Source organism: Malania oleifera, chromosome 13 (genome assembly GCF_029873635.1).
Source record: "Malania oleifera isolate guangnan ecotype guangnan chromosome 13, ASM2987363v1, whole genome shotgun sequence".
In the NCBI taxonomy this organism is placed as follows: domain Eukaryota; kingdom Viridiplantae; phylum Streptophyta; class Magnoliopsida; order Santalales; family Ximeniaceae; genus Malania; species Malania oleifera.
In genome coordinates, this window is record NC_080429.1 from 7,429,878 (window position 1) to 7,451,662 (window position 21,785).

The following is a 21,785-nucleotide window of genomic DNA, read 5'->3' on the forward strand; positions in this document are numbered from 1 at the left end:
CAACGGTACCATACAAGTGCTAGCTTAAACCAAACCAACCGGGTTCTGATATCATATACATATACTGAAACCGTGATATATAAATATCTCATATCATTTATTTTCACATCAATCATATCATTTCACATATATACATAACAACAACAACAAAAAAACCAATCCTTAGTCCCACTAAGTGGGGTCGGCTATATGAATCCTTTTTCGCCAATTTATGCGATCATGGACCATTTCTTTTTATAAATTCAAAGATATTAAATCTTTACTCACTATCTCCCCCCAAGTTATTTTAGGTCTACCCCTACCCCTTCTACTGCCCCCCACAGTAACTAAGTCACTCTTCCTCACAGGTGCACTATAAGGCCTACGTTGCAAGTGTCCATACCATCTGAGTCGTCCCTCCCTTATTTTATCTTCTATAGGAACTACACCTAGCTTACCACGAATAGGTTCATTCCTTAATTTATCTTTCAACGTTATACCACTCATCCATCTAAGCATCCTCATCTCAGCAACTTTTACTTTTTGGATATTATGTTTCTTCGTCGCCCAACATTCTGATCCATATAGCATAGCTGGTCTTATAGCTGTCCTATAAAGCTTCCCTTTCAATTTTAAGGGTATTCTACTATCACATATAACACTTGAAGCACTTCTCCATTTTACCCAACCTGCTTTAACTCTATGCATTACATCATCTTCAATTTCTCCTTCAACTTGCATAATAGATCCAAGGTATCGAAATCTACAAGTGCTATTTATTTCTTCATCATCAAGTTTAACTTTGTCTCCAATATTCCTCCTATCATTACTAAAATTACATTTCATATATTCTGTTTTATTTCTACTTATCTTAAAGCCTCTAGATTCCAAAGCTTCTCTCCATAATTCTAACTCAGCCTCTACTCCATCCCTAGTTTCGTCAATTAATACAATATCATCTGCAAACAACATGCACCATGGTACCTCCTTTTGAATACTCTTAGTCAATTGGTCCATTACTAAAGCAAAAAGATAAAGACTCAAAGCAAATCCTTGATGTACACCTATGGTAATTGGAAATTCTCTAGTTTCTCTATCTATAGTCTTTACACTAGTCATTACTCCATCGTACATATATTTAATGACATCGGTATACCTACAACATACACCCTTTTTTTCTAAAACCCACCATAAAACTTCCCTAGGTATCTTATCATATGCTTTCTCAAGGTCAATAAATATCATATGCAAGTTCCTCTTCTTTTTCCTAAACTTTTCCATTAATCTTCTTAAAAGATAAATAGCTTCTGTGGTAGATCTCCCAGGCATAAAACCAAATTGATTTTATGAGATTTTCGTTTCTAACCTTAATCTCTGTTCAACTACTCTTTCCCATAGTTTCATCATATGACTCATAAGTTTTATTCCACGATAATTATTACAATTTTGAATATCTCCTTTATTTTTGTATATAGGTATTAAAGTGCTTTTCCTCCATTCATCTGACATTTTCTTAGTTTTTACAATTGTATTAAATAAATTAGTTAACCATATAATTCCGTTATCACCCAAGCATTTCCAAACTTCAATTGGGATGTTATCTGGTCCCATAGTTTTCCCATTTTTCATCTTTTTTAGTGCAAACTTAACTTCGTTAACTCTAATTTTGCGAATAAATCTTATATTTTTAGTCTTTTCCTCATTTGACAATTCTAAATTTAAGCCTTCTATTTGGTTTTCATTAAACAACTTACTAAAGTAACTTCCCCATCTTTCAAATATATACATGTATCATGAAAATCATCGGCCCGTACGTCGGTATTACACATTTTATCATAGTTCTGCCCGTACGCCAGCTACACATAGCACAACCCATATGCTGGCAAAGAGTAATCCCATAGTACGGCCCGTATGCCGGCAAATCACATCTCATAACACGGCCCGTACGTCAGCAATCACAGTCACATAGCACGGCCTGTATGCTGGCAAATCACAGTCACATAGCACAGCCCGTACGCCGGCAAATCACATAAAAATCTCGGCCCGTACGCCGGTTTTCCATCATAAAAATCCATATCATCCACATTCCTAGAAAAACATTATTTCACAACATTTTTACTCATGCCACACAATAGATTTTCCACATATTCAACATATGATCATTTTCATAGCATTTTGCAAATATAAAACATATATATATATATATAAACATATACATTTTCCATAAATCAAATGATAAATATATATATATATATATATATATATATATATAAGCATTTTCTCAAAAACGGAAACTAGTTTAGTTTATCCCCTCACCTGATTCCTGGAAAGCCCCTAATAAAACTGTCCCGCAGCCGCAGGGTTCCTAACTCAGCACCCTGAAAATGGAAAATCTCAGAATTAAAGTTCAGTATTTCGAAACATACAATATTTTCCTCAACTTCCAAAAACCCAAATATTGAGTAGAAAGTTTTCATCCAAAAGTATTCAAGTTTAGCACCTGAGGGGTTCCCTGACCAATACTCTGAAACTGAAAACCCCCAGTATTAAACTTCAATATTTTCATGCGCATAACATTTCTTATAACTAGTGTAAGACCAAATATGACTTAAAAAGCCTTACTTCAACTTTGGGATGATTTCCAACTAACTTTCTCTCACGATCCGCTCCAGCAGATTTGGAGAGAACTCCTCTAGGAGCGTCGTGGTGACTTCGGATTGTCGATCCGACGTATATCTGACCCAAAAATGATGAGAGAGAGAGAGAGAGAGAGAGAGAGAGAGAGAGAGAGAGAGAGAGAGAGAGAGAGAAGAGAGGGATGGCTTCTTTCATAAGATAAAAATTCGGATTTTCGTATATATAAAACAGAGGATTTCGTTGACAAGTCCTTCACAAATTTCGTCGACGAGATCCTGTATTCGTCGACAAAATTCAGGCTGCTTCAGAACCCCTCTCGGTATTTTCTCGTCGACGAAATCCTGTGTTCGTTGACGAAATCTTTAAAGCCTTCGTCGACGAATCCCCTGTATTCGTCGACGAAGCCCTGCTGACCCCCTTTCCTTTAGTCCTTCCAAAGTTCAATGTCGTCGACGAAGTCGACGGCCTCCTTCTGTTTCCGGTTTCCATATCCCTTTTCTTTTATTATTTAACTACCATTTTATTCGGGACGTTACAGGTAATCTTCCCTATCCTCGGCTAATTGGGTGTATGAGTGTAAAATAAGAAAGTTTTCATTAATGTGTTTATCTATTTAGTGAACTGGTTATTTTCTGTACACTAAATGCATGCTGGCCACATACTAACATTAACTTAGTCATTCTCTTACTGAGTTGTGTCTCACCTCTACTTTACAAACTATCTTTTCAGGAAATCTTAGAGATCGGGTCTAGTGGGCTAGTGGAGCCGAGCTAGAAGTGTAAATTTTTGTAGATAGTGTGTAGATAGAGATTTTATTTTTGTTGTAATTATGTGAAAATGAGTATATTTGTGTATAAAGATAATTAGAACTCTGGTAATGTAATTTGAGAGTTTTATATTTTATTTCCGCTGCGTATGTGTATTTTATATTTGATGAATACGGTATTAAGTATACTGACATCACTAAAGTAACACTCCGGGCCCACATGGCAGGTCGGGGTCGTTACACCCCCACTCCCCTCTCCTGGCGCCTTTAGCATTGCAAACCCACCATACGTCTTTCTAAAATTTGGGAAAATCCTTCATCCAAAGGAACTAGTCTCCCTAACGGAGAGCCGGGACATGAACCACTTAGGCTCAAGGCCGAATTCATTGAACGGTTTTTGTAGCTTACAAACCACCAAGGGTTAATTGTCCTTGTAATGCAAGCAAGATTCATCTCCTTTAGCAACAATATGTGTTGCCATTAAAAGTTTAAACTATGTTCTCTAAATATAGTTTTTTCAAAAACACTTCAATGTAGTTTTGTCAAAGGGAAGAAAAAACACTCAAGCCTCTAAAAAATCCCATAAAGGCTAAAGGTGTTTCACTACCTTCTTGCTGAAAATATTTTCTTGTACTTTAATTTCCATGTTTATAAACATGGAATTTAAGCTTGAATATGAATGTAATAGAATGCAATTGTGTGTATTTTGGGGTTTGAATTTGAATGTGTTTACCTGAATCAAACATAAATACAAAATTGTACAGACTTTTTTTCAAATTCATACAAAACAAAATCCAAGTCTCAAAATCCATACTCCCAAATACTATTTAAATTTTATTCCAAATCCACACAAATCCAAATCCAATATTCGAAATCTTTGCTTCCAAACACCAAGACAAATTAGGTATGAAAAACAAATTTTCATATACAGTAACAAACTCAGTTTTTAGGGGTCACTTGCATTGTCACTGCCCGAGACGAAGGTACTTTAAATTGTATTGTCACCTTATAGGCATAAAATTAATTTGAGCTAAAAATTTTTTTACCTTTACATGGGAAACTAATCATTTCAACTCTCACATTACATTGGGGAATCATAACTTATCAACAAAACAATGACAAAGTTCAGAAACCATTTGAACTGGAGATTATTAATTAAACAGTTCAAGTTGTCCCATCAATTAAGGTCTATCGAATATAGCAAAATATAACACAGGCTTAACAAATAAACACGAAGGAGAAATACAACATTCAGCCTCAGAACTCTTTGGTTTCTTGGTGAGAAAATAAAACTGCGCTGCATGTTACTCCTTCAACTGTGACTCACTGGATGCCACTTCTGGCTGAATTTTTTTAGGGTCTGTGGTAGCAGCCTCCAGTGTCTTGTAGAACTCTTCAGGGAGAGGACCAGGCCGGTGCTGTGGAACATGCTTAGGAATCGGAGCATTATTCTCAATAACCTCGCATTCGTAGTCATCAGGAACACCCCATGGGTCCCACTCTGCAATCCAACACGACAAAAGGGGGAACTTCTCAGAAAAAGAAAAAAAATAAAGAAATCAGTAACACTATAACCCCTTTTTGCTCTAGTTTTGCTACTAATTTGATAATCCTCCAGCTAATATTCAATAGATATCTCAAAGTACAGCAAGCTAGAGGTCTACAGCCATTGGAAAATATAAAAAGGAAAGGGTAACAGACAAGAAAAGACAAAGGGATCAAAATGCTTGTATCATGGAACTAGATGATGCCAAAGCAACAAGCTTATTACCTTGGCTTCCAACTATTTTCCATGTGAAGAGAACAAATGCTTGAAAAGTGAGCAATAAAGCATCAGTTCTTTACAGTTGATCTCACTCAAATACTTTCCATCCTTGAAATAACAAGAGACTCTTTTTAACTACTTCCATCTAGAACAATGCAGTGCCCGAAGTAGAATCCTCTTCCAGAATTACATTACAGAGAAGATGAATAATTGCTAAGGGTAGAATAAAAAAGGCAATATGAGAAGATGAATAATTGGTAAGGGTAGAATGAAAAAGGCAATATGGAATACAGGAAAAACCATTTCAACTGGATTAGACCATATGAAACATCCCTTTATATGCGTACCCGTTGCTCATTTCAATGTATTACCAAAAATTGATTTGTGACTGTTTTCCCCTCAATGTAATGAGTCATCAGAGTTAGCATACACTGAATTGAACAAAAATTATAGAAGAGAACACTTGCGATCAAGAACATCAACAGAAAATTCATCTCCAGCTGATTAAAAGGCTGACTGCTAGTCCAACAACCAAATTTTTTTATTTTTTATTTTTTGTCGTACTGCTCCAACAACCTAATCTTTAAAATCAATGCTTCCATTTAAGATTATTATTAGTCCATATGACCTCATGACATCAATAGCCTGGCAATCTTCCAGCTTACTTGGACACTTAAAAAGAGAGAAGGAATACAAAATCATCAGCAAACTCAAAACAGATAAAATACCACTAGCTCTATTAGGAGTTGCTCTGGGTGAGAAGATCCTTGATGGTACCTAAGAATAAGATGAGAATTACGGTCCATCAATCAACTGGAGTTCTGAAGAGAGATGGTGAATGAATGTTGATGCATACAAAAACAAGCATATTTGGGCCATAAAAGAGACCAGCAATGGGCTCAAACTTCTTCTTTCACAGCATCTATGCTTCTCTCCACTATGTGGGCTTACATATCAATGTCCACTCAAGACTTTTGTATGTGATGGAGACGAGAAATGTCAACGTAGCAATTAAGTTGTGGAGTACTGTTGGATGTCTTGAATGGATGTCAGTAAGGAGTATGGAAACAAAAGAGGAGGAGATGAGAATCCATATGCTGAAAAATGACACAATAATGTTCTTTCTCTTCTTTTTTGGTAAAAAAAAAAAAAAATTTTGATCTAAAAGATTATATGATGAATCAATCTGTGACAGGTAGCCATATATAATATTGGTTAACAGACGCATACCCCCCCCCCCCCCAAAAAAAACAATAAATACATATTTACATACATATATACATACACATCTCAGTCCAAAATCATCAAATGAACTTTCCTGTGTTGTTAATCCAATCTAGAAACAAATCATTGCTTTTTCACTTTGAATGTTATAATTATTGGCAGCTTTCAAAGACAAATTTTACAAATCCAAATTGAATTAAGACAAATATTAATTTACATGTAATTGTATTGAGGTGCTGGTTGGTTGAAGGTAATGAGGACATTTCAGACGACAGATACATGAAGTGTGAGCACCGGGGTGGGGAGCAAGGAAATATATAAGCATCAAAGATTATATGGATTTAGAGAGTGTCTATGAAATTTATAAGTATGATATTTTCAAAACATAAATATATATATATATATATATATATATATATAAGTATGTAATATATGTCCAGCTGACACAATTGCACAGAATATTTTCTTAAAACAATGCCACAGAAGCAAAATTTCATTGCTACTCCATCTCTATTTAATCCATAATAATAAACCTCTGTGACTACTAAAAATATTTTGAGGTTTATACATTATAATGATTAGGCAAATCCTAGTGCAATGCATATTGTTGTTTATAATTAATTTTTATTATTATTTTTTAATAGTCGAATTAGAAAACAATAATTTTGAGAATTGCAGGGTGAGTAAAAATAGTGAGACAATATTTTATGACAATTTTAAATGAGCTGATTTCTCAATTAAAAGCACTCTCAAGGTCTATTCATTTGCAAACAGTACTGCAAGGAGAAAATTACTTAAGCGTCTAAGGAGGAACTACTTCAATGTTTAGTCAGAGGATGTGCATGTGTGTGCTGGCAGGCATGCTTGCGTGTGGTTTGATTGGTGATAATGACCTGCATGGTTAGAGAGAGAGAGAGAGAGAGAAATGAAAGAAGGGGGGCACGTTATAATAAGCAGGAAGGGCAAAAGAGAGAGATGCTAAATTAAGGATAGGAAAAGGAAAAGAAGTGAGATAAAGCAGAAGAAAAGCAAGGAATAAGAGAAAATGAAGGAGTATGACAGGTTAATTATGTACACGTTAGAAATGGATATGCCACATTGCTTAAGGTAGAACAACAGGTCCGTGAATCAGTTTACATTTATGCTATTAGATGGGAGCGGAAACTCTGTTTCTTGTAACGGGAGTGAAATTCTGTCATGATTGGAGTGAAGTTCTATCAAGTTTATATGCATAGGGAAAAATATTCTGAAGTGGAAGAGTCACCAACTAGGGTTGTGCATGGTTCGGTCATACACCCTTAATCTTTAACCAAACTAAAGTTTTGGCTCACTAGAAAATGCAAGTTAAAACCAAACCATTTCAAATGGTTAACTGAAATTCAGTTAACCAGTTTTTAGAACAATATCCAATGTTAACCGAACCAAACCGTTTGATCTAATTTAAAATTTTAAAGCACTATAAATTAATATTCACTCTTCCATAATAATCAACATGTAAATTTTAATATATTCATTATTAGAATTTAAGCATCGATCTTTGAGTAATACAATTGTTCTTTAATTTAAAATTAATAAAATGTATATAATAATTTTAATATTTATAATATATCGATTTGGTTCATTTAACTATGATTATTGGCTAGGTTGAACCAAAACCGAACCAATAACCAAAACAATTAAAAATCCTGAACTGAAACAAAACCGTAAGATAATTAACTATTTTTTGGTCGATTTCGTTCAATTTTTGGTTTTCCTTGCTCACCCTATAGCTCCTAGGGTCTGGCAACTAATAAGTTTCAAAATCATATCCATAAAATAGACATGGTTTACAATATCTCAAAATGACGCCCCCAATGTATTTTCAAAACAAAACAAAGTAAAACTTATCTCGCGCCACATGTGCTAGCAAAATAACTCTCAAGTCCCTTGTGCAATGATTTCACCACTGAAAAAACAAATGTAAAACTAATAATAACCTAGTACACTACACCCCTATTGGGTTTTGAGAAAACTAAAGAAACTAAGAAAGCAAAGGAAAATATAACCTTCAACCTAATGATTAGTGTTTACATAAAACTCAAAACCCAATGCTGATTTCATTTTCATATATTAAACTAAGCCAAGCTCCCACACCACACTACAACATGCTAAGAGAGTTAATTTAATCCCCTGTTGAGTCCCAAAAAATGGAAAGTTTTGAGATTCAAACTTTAAATTTAGTTTTATACCCTACATTCTCATCAACCAAACAGACCAAAAGCAGAATCTAGTTGGATGAAAGTTAGTATGCACAGATAATCAAACTACGTGTGTGTGGAGGCATGCCTTCTTTTCTTTTTCAACAACAAACTTCTTCTCTTTCTAGTTTTTGTCGTGTTCAAGTTGTTAGTACTTTATTTGTTTAATGAGACAACAACAACAATAAACCAAGCCTTAAGTCCCACTAAGTGGGATCAGCTATATGAATCCTTTCCCATCAATTTACACAATGATAATGGGCAATTTCCTCCTAAAAATTCAGGGCTATTAAATCCTCATTCACTGTCCCATTCCAAGTCATTTTGGGTTTACTCCTATCCCTTATACTACCTCTCATAGTAACAAGTTCAATTCTCGTCATTGGTGAACTATTTGGCTTGCATTGCATGTCCAAACCATCTACACCACCCCTCCCTTATCTTATCTCTTATAGGAGTTACACTTATCGTCTAAACTTATTAGATTTTTATTACATCAACAAGAAAAATAACAGAACTTGTAAATTGTTGTATTATTTGTATGTTTTATATGCTTAATAAATTAATGGAGCGTATAATGTATATTATTTTATAATAAATTTATCATACATGATATAACCTAAAAGAGACCCTAGCATTAAACTTGGTATTAACTAATGTAAGACCAAAAACTGAATAGACAACGAGAGATTAATGGAAAGAAGGTAACATCCGCTAATTAAAGTAGGGGATTAGCACACCAATCTATACTCCCTAGTAACCTATCCAAAATGTAAGCCTTCCGATATATTGGTAGGGAAATCAATACGGGTATCCTGAATTCCTATAAAAAGGACCTCCCAAGGAAGGTATGTCATCTCATCTAATTGTATTCTCATCTATTCTTCCTATTGCAACAATCTTATCCTCCCACACTCCCTGAATTAGGCATCAGAGCAATCACCCAGAGTGCACCCCGAGTCCTCCAAGTCTCCCTTGTTTGATTCCTTGCAGGTGGCTATGGTCAGGAGATCAGTCCACGTTCTTCAGCCAATTTTTGGTAGTAACAATTGGTGCCATCTATGGGAAACCGGGAGGATTCTTATCTTTGACCATGGTCACGTGCATAACTCCAAATCAAGACCTGTTGCTAAGGATCAATCACCCCAATTGATCGACTCTACGCCGGTAGGCAATTCATCGCAAAGTGTGCCCCTAAACAAATTCTTAGCTTTTCAAAAGGGAGTGAAAGATATGTTTAGCATGATCTTACAACAGAAAAAAAAATTTGAAGAACATGGCTAAGGGGTTGTTCAAACAGAAATGATATCTAAGGCGCCAATAGTTTGGGCTATATATAAGGTGGTGGTACGATAGGAAGCATACTTGAAAATTTCAAATCCGAAAAAGAAAGTAGAAGGCGCCAATAGTTTGGGCATTAATGAACAAGGATTCCAAGAATTGGAATAAAAACTCAAGAAAATTGATCAATTGGAAAAGCTGGTAAAAGAAGTTCACAACCAACCCTTAATAGGGGAAACCTCAGCTAGATCTTTTGATCCTCCCTTTACCAAGGAAATAATGCAGATCCCTCTGCCTAGTAAATTCAAGATTCCTCACATAGAAGTATATGATGCGTTGTTAGATCCCTTCGACCACCTCAACACCTTTAAAATTTTGATGCAATTGCAAGGTGCACTTGATGTCATTATGTGCTGAGCATTTGCAGCAACCCTAAAGGGAAATGCTAAAGCGTGGTACTGGACATTGAATCCCGGCTTGGTTGGGTCTTTCTCTAAGATGAAGCAACAGTTTGTGAGGCATTTTGTTAGCAATCGAAAATGGCGAAGACTTCGGCCCACCTTATAAGTCTTATTTAAGAAGAGGAGGAGATGCTGAAAGAGTTCATGAGTTGTTTTATCAACACAACTCTGGTGATCAGAAACTTTGACCATAGAGTAATAGTAGCCGCCTTGACAACAACTCTGCAAGCTTGTAACTTTCTAAATTTCATAGGGAAGAAAGCCTTGAGTAATTTAGGAGAACTAATGGTGTGAGCCTAAAAATATATCAACCTAAAGGAGATAATCATCACATAAACAAGCATATCAAATTTGAAGAGAAAATATACTAGAGACGTTGATGAAATCATCAGGGGAGGAGTAAGGAAACATACCTCTAGTAAAGACTTCCCTTCCAAATATGGAGAATAAGAAAAGGTGAGAGAGACCATTTATAGGAGAAAAGGAGATGACATAGACTACGAGGCTTTAAGAGATGTGAATCAAGCTAGAAAAATCTACGCAAAAAACGGGTACTGCTCAACAAAAAATTGGTCTATCTTATGAGCATAGCTCATGAGACCCAAAAAAATATCCTTTTGATGAGCACTATTCATGAGGCAACAAAAACATTGCTTGACAAAAAATTGGTCCATCTAATGAGCACCGCTCATGAGGTCCAAAAATGCCCATTTGATGAGCATTGCTCATAAGATAACAAGAGACATACATTGCCCAACAAAAAATTGGCCAATCTAATGAGCACCGTTCATGAGGCCCCCAAATATCCATTTGATGAGTATCACTCATAAGGCAACAAGAGATAGACACTGCTTGACAAAAAAATTGTCCATTTAATAAGCATCCCTCATAAGGCCCAAAAATATGCATCTAATGAGCAACGCTCATGAGGCAGCAAAAGACAGACATTGCTTGGCAAAGTACAGATTCATTTTAATAAGCACCACTCATAATCCAACAAGAAACGGGCACTGTTCAGTAAAGTATTGGTCCATCTAATGAAATCAAATGAGCATCGCTTATGAGGCCCAAAGATGCTCATTTGATGACTTCATTAGAATGTCGTGATAATAAAAGGACTTATTGTAATACAATATACTTTTGACTCAAAAAGGTAACTCTTTAAGACTCGATAGTAGGGAGGCAACTGATATAAGCTAAAAGCGACCGTAGCATTAAACTCAACATTAAGTAATGTAAGACCAAAAACTAAAACGACATTGAGAGATTAATGAAAAGAAGGTAACGTCCGTTAATTAAAGTATGGGATTAGCACACCAATCTTTACTGCCTAACCTATTCGAAATGTAACCCATGTGATCCATTGATAGGGAAATCAATAAGGGGGGGAGGGGGGAGGGGGGGAGGGGGGAGGGGGGAGGAGGGTATCTCGAATTCCTATTAAAATAACTCCCCGTGGAACGTAAGTCATCTCATCTGATCTTATTCTCATCTATTCTTACTATTGCAATAATCTTATCCTCTCACACTCCCTATCTTAGGCATCGGAACAATACCCCTGAGCACATCCTAAGTCCTCTAAGTCTCTTTTGTTTGATTCCTTGTGGGTAGCCACAATCAAAGATCAATCCACATTCTCTAGCCAATTTTTGGTAGCAACAATACATATGATAAATGAAAAGTAACAAATGTAAAATTTATCGCCTTACTAAATAATGCTAGTAAGTTGAGTTAAAAAAAATACACTTAAACACTTTTTAAGAAGGGTTGAGAGCTTAAAACATGCAAATAAAACAATATGCACAAGCTTAGGCGTGCTTGAAAAAAATTCATAGCCATTACACCCCATTTCCTATTATGTAACATCCACAACTCTTGCTTCCTCCTACACCCATTACCGTTATGCTAAGGTACTCACAACTATTATTGAAAACCATGTTAAACCAAATGTTTAGTGTTTACATAAAGTTTAAAACCCAATTTTTTTCTTTTTTTTTTCTTTTTCACATATTAAACAAAGTCAAGCTCCCGTGCCACACTTCAACATGCTAAGAGAGTGAATTTCATCCCCCGTTAAGTCCCAAAAAGGTGAAAAGTATGAGATTCAAACTTCAGGTTTAGTTTACCCTGCATTTTCTCATCTACCAAACAGATCAAACTAGCGATCTAGTTAGATGGATGAAACTGCACAATTCTCTACTCTTTTACTTGAAATTCAAAACTTTATTTTTCCATCCTTCTACCACATTTCCTCAGCAACCAAATAGACTGAAAAACCAAAATGCACCTATTAAAGTTTCTATTCTTTTACTTCAGATTCAAAACTTCATTTTTCCTTCCTCTTCCCACATTTCCTCGGCAACCAAACACACCAAAAATCGAAACAACACTGGTTACAGGTTCTACTCCTTTAGTTTAGACTCTAAACTTCATTTTTCCTTTCTCTTCCCACATTTCCTCAGCAATCAAGCATACCAAATGTTCTCCAATTCAAACAACAGGAACAGGACTTGATTAACAGATAATTAAACTGACCAACAAGCTGAATAGACTGAAAAACCAAAGTGCACCTATTAAAATTTCTACTCTTTTACTTCAGATTCAAAACTTTATTTTTCCTTCCTCTTCCCACATTTCCTCGGCAACCAAACACACCAAAAATCGAAACAACACTGGTTACAGGTTCTACTCTTTTAGTTTAAACTCTAAACTTCATTTTTCCTTTCTCTTCCCACATTTCCCCAACAACCAAACATACCAAATGTTCTCCAATTCAAACAACAGGAACAGGACTTGATTAACAGATAATAAAACTGACCAACGAGCTGCATTCACACAACTCACCACAGTTACCATTCACTGCTCTCATACCAAAAAAACCAACGAAAATTTGAAAACCCAAAACTGTACTCTCTTCTGTTTCTGCATTTCCCCACGCCTCTCCAACCAAAATCACACAAAATAAACAAAAAACAAACATGGGTTTTCTTGAAATGTACAGACCGATCATCGTCTACAAGAAAAATCACACAAAATTAAAGAATAAACAAAGATGGGTTTTCACGAAATGTACCCACAATCATTCATCTAAAGAAGAAACAAAGATTGGTTTTTGTGAAATATAAAGAGTCTACTGACCAATCATCTTGGCGATGAGTTTGAGCTCGTCCTGGGCTTCTTCGATGAGCTCTTCGACCTGGCCGCACCCGAGCCGCTTCTCGATCTGCTCCCAGTCTTCCTCCTCCTGGCACACCTTCAAACGGTGCCGTGTGAAGCTCTCCACAGCCTTACGGTACCCTTCGTTCTCGGGGACGGACTGGATTTCCTTTAGGGTTTTGCCGTAGAGAGAGATTAGAACGTCCCTCGCGTTGGGCACCACGTCTAACCCAACGATCCCCGTCGTTTCTTTCACCTTGGCCATCAATGGCCGCGCGATTACCCGCAGGAACATCGTCGCTGATCGTCGCGCCCTCCCCTAATCACTCACTGCTCGCCTCGACTCGGTTCTATGCTCACTCTGTCCAGTGATGGTCGCTGGTGGGGAAGATGGGCTTGGATGATCTGGTGTTTTCGGGTCCTTGGAGGATCCGTGAACCCCTGAAGTAACTTGAGGTGATTGGTTGAGAGAAGTGCTTCGATTTTGTGTAAATCCTTAAGTTATTTTAAGCCTACCCTTACCCTTTCTATTGTCCCCGCAATAACTAAATCACATTATATTTTATACATAGTGCTTAATAATTTCTCTTACATTTGACATTTTAGGAATAGAAATAAAATGTGCATTATCATATTTATCTCATCAATTATATAAAAAAAATTAGTAAATTTTCTTTAAAAAAATCATTATGTCTTTATATTATGAAATAATATAAGTCACCACATTTTTAATATAACCTTTTTTAGTACAGCTAGTATCACAAATGCTCGGCAATTTTTGCCCAATAACTATAACAAATTAAAAATAGTGTTTTAATATAGTAAATTAATATGTTTTTAAAAATTATTTTAAGATAATTAAAGATAGTTAGTGGATACTTCAATAATATTCATAATAATATATGTCATGATAATATTTTCATAAACTTTTGCATATCATATCATGTAAATCATGGCCCTTACGCCAGCATATTATATCTTGTAAATCACAATCCTCACGCTGGCATAGCATAACATGTAAAATCACAGCCCTTGTGCTGGCACAGTATATCATGTAAAATCATGACCCTTACGCCGGCAGAGTATATCGTGTAAAACCATGACCCTTATGTCGGCATATTTTAACATACATAGTTTTGAAATCCATGTACTATTTCAATACCATACTTTAAACATAGTTCATGTACTGTTTTCATGGTTTTCTTAAAAATTAAGAAAATCATGCTTATTATGGGAAAATCACAATATTATGATAAATACAATTTCATGAAAAATTATACTCATGCCACACAAATATGAATAATGTTTTTAAACATAAACCTGATTTGAAATCATATTCCCTGATAAATAACATTAAATCTATTTTCCTGTTCAACTGCAGTATTCCTAAATACTTTGCTAATACATACATAATTTTTAAAAATAAATACTGTAATATGGTAAATAATTTCATGAAAAATACCGACTTAGTTTATATCCTTACATGGCTTATTGAAAAGCCCACAAATTAACCTATCCTACACCTGTGCTGTTTCCAGTTCAATACCCTAAAATTACATTTTTCCTAACAAAATTTCAGTATAAATTCATCTAATACATTTCCTTAGCCTAGAAATACCAAATACCTTAATAAATATTAAAATAATTAACTTACCTAATTTTTGGGATGGTGCCCCAAGTTGGTCTAACTAACAAATCACTCTAATAGATTTGTAGAGAATCTTCCCAAGAGTAACGTGGCAGTTTCGGATCGTCGAATCGACGTAAATCAGGGTCGTAATTCTAGAGAAAAGGAGGAGGAGACGAGTTTTTAGAGAGAGAGAGGGGTTCTACATGATTCTCTCGCACAAAAGTGATTTTTGGTCTTTTATAGAATGTTGGTTCACATGACCTCGTCAACGAGACACATTGTCTCATCGACGAGTCAATGAAGGGAGCTCGTCGAAGAACACCTTCTCCTCATCGATGAGTTTCAGGTTCTGGAAATAGTCATCTCGGTAATTTCTCGTTGACGAAACACGCGTTCCCGTTGACGAGCCCAAGAGCCCTGCTCGTCGACGAGCATTTCTTCACTCGTCAGTGAGACCCTGCTGAAATTCCTTTTTGAAAAATCATTTTCTCTCTTTTCTTTTATTATTTAATTATTATAATTTTTTGGGTCTCTACAATATTAACCTACTTGTTATTCCCTATGCATTCCATCTTTGCAAATTATATTTAGTACAGGTTCAAGGGACGAATACTTGAAGTATTGGTCAAAAGGCAAAGATCAGACCGAGTTGACAATCGAAGTAGGAAAGATCAAAAGGTCATGTACTCGGATGGACCCAAGCACAACCAAAGGAAGCTTAGTGTAGAATCTCTATAATGGGTATGTGTTTAAGGTAGTCTATTTTTTAATTCTTACGGTTTTGTTTCATTCACGATTTTTGAGCAAGAGTTGAGCAAATGCATGCATACTAGGACACATAAGTTTATAGGATTGCACTAAATTCACAAATTCAACTTTCATGATTTTCAAAGTTAAACTTAAGAGTTTGTCAAATGAATCCTAAACTCAAATATGTTTTCTAAAGGGATAAGTTTTCAAACATCTTGGTTTTATAAACATTTACATACTTAGTCCCGATTTTATCAAAACAAGTCTTATGTCCTAAAGGTTCAAAGAAAGTCAAGCATATTTTTTAAAGGACATACTAAGCATATAAATTATCAAAATAAGCTTTCAAAATGTTTTCATAAACAATATATCTTATATTCAAAGGGAAACTCACTTAGACAAGTTTTGATCTTCATTAGACTTGTATATTTCATATACTTTTCTCCAAGAAAGTTTTAAGTCATTAAAAGGCTTTCTAACAAGGAAAAATAAAGCAATTATCGACTAACGTAATGTGCCTTGAGTCCTAAACACCTTTTAGTATTTGGAACATAAATTTTTGCTAGAAAAGTCCAAAAGGACGATCTTGGTTTCTGTGATGACCCAAAAATATATGTATGATTAAAACATAATAATAATAATAATAAAATAATAAAAATGGTCATTAAATTAATATCAATACAAAAGTGTTTTTTGTAAGATCATTGATTCCATATTTGATGCATAAAAAAGACCTTATCTTAGTGAGTGCTCAGAGACCATTGCGGCTCAATCGCTCCCTGGAGGTTGGCCTGGTTAAAATGGAATTCCATAAGATAAACAGGATAAACACTATTTATACACGTAAATAAGTACATATATATAAAATAGTTTTTTGACAAACATAATTTATAGAAATATATGGTAAAATAATAATAATAATAATAATACTAATAATAATAATATAAGTATCCTATATGGGGCCCACATGAGTCCCGAAGTCTTGTGGGATTCACATGAGTCCCAAAACTGTGTAGGATTCATAAAACCATATAAGGACTATTGGAATTACGTAAGACCTATTTGTGTCTTGAAGTTATATGGGGTCCACAACACCATGTGGGGTCCACATGAGTTCCGAAGTTATGTGGGGTTTACATGAGTCCCGAAACTATATAGGGCTCATAAAACCGTGTGAGGACTATTGGAGTTACGTAGGACCTACTTGAGTCTCGACGTTGTGTGGGACCCACATGAGTTTTCAAAATTCGAATTTTTTTTTTTTTTACTAAAACATGTCTTAAAAATAATAATAATAATAATAATAATAGTAATAATAGTAGAAGTAGTAGTAGTAGTAGTAGTAATGATTTAAAAATATTTAAAAAATAAAATAATTAATTAATTAAGAATTAATTAAATGGGAGTGGTGGTAAGCACTCCCACATGACCTCCATCCCTATCTTATATTCAACTCATACCTAAATCATCCCTTGCCCATTCTTTAATTTTAAAAAAAATTATAATTTCACCGCTTTCCCCATACTTTTACAAATTTCATTTCTTTCCCAAAATTTTCCTATAAATAGGAAGCTCTTAACCTTCATTTTTCACAAAAAATTTCAAAGGAAGAGAAGGATTAGTGAGTAAAAGAATTAGTGATGGAGAGAGAATTTTTGAGTAAGTTCTCTTTGCGATCTTATTTCTTAGAGATATTCATTGTGTTCGTAGCATAAAGTAAAAGAAAAGGTAAGTAAATTTGATTATGTTAGATTTTTATTTAAAATTCATACCCGAATTTATTTGTAAGTAAATTTCGATTATGTCAATTAATTTTATAAAATTCTTTTGAGTTTATTTTTTACGCATATTTAATTGTACTAGTTTTATTTTTAATATACTTGTATTTATTTTTGAGTTAAAAAATGTTCTAAATTTCTCGGATATTTTACATCATTAATTTCTATTCAAGAAAATATTTTTAACACAAAAATTGTATTATATGAGTTTATTTATATATTACATATTTCACGAAAATATAAGTAAAGATTACATGAGTTGATTTTTTACGTTACATATTTCATGAAAATATGAGTAAAAATGAAATTTAAGGATATTATTTTTAATTGTACAAATTATATAGTAAAAATATTTTTAAAACCCCTTATGGTAAAGAAAGTTCAAAGTTACAGATGTTCGATACCGCAACTTAAAGTTTAAACGGATCAGAGTACACTCACATTATTTACAAAGTGATTTTATATGGTAGTAGATTTCTCTTGAGTATACACCTGAGTCGGATTATGGTTTAATAAGGAAAATCTTACTTAATAATGATGTACGTTGATTTAGTTTGGCCAACCAGTCAGTTAAATTCAATCTTCAGACCGCACAACCCAATCATGGAGGTAAACATGACTTACAATTAACAGGTCTAAGAGTGATTTTTACAGTATATGTATATACATATTTAATTACGTATACAAAGTTATTGATGATTTGAAAGTAAAGTATAAGTTTATATGAACATGACCATTATTGTGCCTAAATGATGATTTAAAGGTAACGTATAAGAAAAAATATATATATGTATATAATTAAAAATTATAATTATAGCTTTGAAAGTTAAAAGTTTAATTTAGATTATAAAATATTATTGTTGTAGTTAATGACAAAAGTTTTTAAACAGAAATTTTTAAATTTATATTTATTTTAAAAGCATTTTTTGAATTTATAGTATTAAATATTATTTTACAAAATTATGAAAACTCTTTTTGACCACATACTAATAATAATCTTATTTTCTTACTGAGCGTTGTCTCACCCCAATCATTATTTTACATTTCAGATCATTTTGAAGAGAGTATCAGAAATCTGGTGTAGCAAGTGTATGTGCGGAAATAAAAAGAGCAGAGTAGAATAAAAAAAAAATTAGCATAATACAATTTAGAATATGTTTGTGTATTTTAGAATTTTAGAAATTTGCATTTTAATAGTTGAGACATATATTTGTAATAAAGCTAATTAGTACTCTGGTAATAAAAATAATTTAGATTTATTTGCGTTCGCTGAAAAATTTATATGTAGAAATCCACTCGGGTTCGGGTCCTTACAATTGGTATCAGAGAATAGGATATAAGTTCTACATACTCTAGTATATAGATTTTACTAGAACTTAAGCATAAAATATGATTTGGGTAGGATTGGGTAGTTTAGGATATTTCTTTTAGTTTGTTATATTATTATACATTAATAATAGATTTATGATTTTAAAATAATATTTGATTATTGTTTAAGAATGTATCCTAAAAATAATAACATTGGAGGAAATGAGATTAACGTGAAGGCTCCCAATGACAAGTAACAATCCTATATTTTCTAAGAAAAACGGTAGTATTATTGAAGACATGTTAATTAATTTAAATATATTATTTATGTTTGTAGAATTACGTACTTATATTGATGACTCATAATTAATTGATAGATTAGATGCATTAATAATTTAAAATTTTCACATATATATATTTATATATATATAAATATAATGATATAATAATATCCGAGATTTATTTATTTTCATTAAAAACATGAGAAGTAGTACATTAGACCCTACTGAATTTGAAAGTAATACACATACAAATAGATATGAACAAACAGTTTATTTTAAAGTATGGATTTACCCAAAATTTCTTTGCATGTGTAAGTTGGATATGAATATGTATTTTTATGTTGCATATTCAATTCTTATCAAAATATTCAAGCTTAATTTAGGAATATATATTTTGACGAAATCTTTAATTTTAATTTTTTAATAGTTTATAAGGAATTAAATACAATTTAAATGTTATTATGTTATATTTCAATTCAAAAAAAAAAAATCCCTTAGCATGTGCAAGTTAAATATGAATATATATATACATTGTATATTCAATTCCCATCAAGTATCTAAATTTGATTTAGAAGTACAAATTTTGACGAAATTTTTAATTTTTTTTTTGTATAAATTTATAAAAATAAATACAACTTAAATTTTTCTATATTATAAAAAAAAAATTCCATTAATGAAAGTAATATAAAAATTAACTAATCTTATTCAAGTAACTAACCAATGTCAAATCATTGATCGGTCAAACATACTCAATATGTATTTGATCTAATAATAATAATAATAATAATAATAATAATAATATTGGAATATATAATGGGTACTCTCGCAGTAAAAAAAAAAATAGCCTCATGGGTAGAAATCATCGGTTATAGCTCACTTTCCCCCAAAGTAAGGTCAGGGCATAAGACCGCTTGGACATAGTGGGGATTCAAACCCACGATCACATGGATGCACGACCGGTTCTTTACCACCAAGCCACCCACACAAGTGGTGACCTAAGGATGAGATTAATTATAGTTAAAAAATTAATAAAGATATAGAAACATAAACAGAACCCTAAGTCCCAAATTTTTCTATGTGCATTGCTAGCTCGATTTTCGCAGCACGCGTCACTCTTTCTCAATTTCTATGACACATATCGCTGTCCTTCAATTTTTACAAAGCATGTCACTTGAGGCACGCGTCGCTCTCCCTTAATTTTTGCAAAGCGTGTCACTCAAGGCACGTGTCGTTCTCCCTTGATTTTTGCAAAATGCGTCGCCCAATATCCGTGACACTCGTCGCTCTCTATTGATTCTCGCAGCACACGTAACTCTCTCTCGATTTTTACAAAAATGCGTCACTCGATATCCGTGACACGCGTCGCTCTCTCTTGATTCTTGCAACACATGTCGCTCTCTCTCAACACGCGGCTATTCCCCTATAAAAAGGTTTGCCTCCTCGAACTCTAACCATCACAACTTTTTACCATCTTGAACAACCATATTTCGATTTGCAGAGATTAGTTCTTACCCACTTTTCTCTTTGTTGTCTCATTACTCGAAAATGTTGCCAAATCAACCAACTCCCCAAGTTACTAATAGTAGCACTAGATCGACAATCCAAAGATGAAAACCCAGCAAGACACAGTTAGAGATTTTAGAGGAGGCCTTCTGCAGCAATCAATGGGAACTTCCTTTTGTGGAGCGGGCTATCTTGCTTGCAGCACAACTTCGACTGTTTGGTCCAATTGAGCCGAGAAATGTACGCTTTTGGTTTAAGAATCGTAGGCGTAAGCGGAGATCAGTTGAAGAAGCCACTATTTCAACTACTGCCCCACCTATTATCCATCTTACCTCCTTCACTACTACTGCCCCGAGCAGTGTGTAAAACCCCCCAAAAAGAGATATAAATATTAGTGGATTGATTTCCCAAAATAAAAAAAAATAAAAAAAAAATAATTAATTAATGAATCGGATTTAAAAGAAAAAGAAAAAGGAAAAAAAAATTAATTAATTAAACTTTATTTTTATTTTTATTAATAAAATATATTATTATTAATATTAATTAAATATGTATTTATTATTATTATTATTATTATAATATATATATATATATATATATATATATATATTAAATCACCTGAAGCTTCAAAGAAGCTTCAAGTGACTTCTGATAAATGATTCATGCCCCCCCCCCCTTTTATATTCTATCTTCTTCTTCTTCTTCTTCTTTTTCTTCTTCTTTATTTATTTATTTGTTTTGTTTGTCCTGCAACTCTCTGTAATCTCTCTCTCTCCTCACGTTCTCTCTCCCTCTCTCCTCGATTTCGTGATGGATTTTCGCCCGATCAAAAACCCGAAAATACCACTGGACTCTATTCGCCGCTGCCGTCATTTCTACCGGAGCGGATCGATGGTAGGAGCGGCGTAGGCGTATTCCCTGGGGTAAGCCATTTTTCCCTTTTTATTTAATTTCTTGCAAAATATAAGCCCAATTGACGAACGAATACCACCATGAGAATCTAGGAATGATTCTCTACAAGTCTAGTAG

General features: G+C 33.9%; 1 protein-coding gene across 1 annotated transcript; it reads right to left on the reverse strand.

Annotated features, from left to right (window-relative positions):
* Nucleotides 1-4,506: 4,506 nt before the first annotated feature.
* LOC131145453 (probable NADH dehydrogenase [ubiquinone] 1 alpha subcomplex subunit 5, mitochondrial) lies at nucleotides 4,507-14,055 on the reverse strand. Its single transcript, XM_058094537.1, has 2 exons — nucleotides 13,489-14,055; nucleotides 4,507-4,883 (listed from the first exon to the last, which is right to left on the reverse strand). The coding sequence occupies exons 1-2, from the start codon at nucleotides 13,799-13,801 to the stop codon at nucleotides 4,687-4,689; spliced, it is 510 nt and encodes a 169-aa protein (XP_057950520.1). The 5' UTR covers nucleotides 13,802-14,055; the 3' UTR covers nucleotides 4,507-4,686.
* Between the last annotated feature and the right edge of the window lie 7,730 nt (nucleotides 14,056-21,785).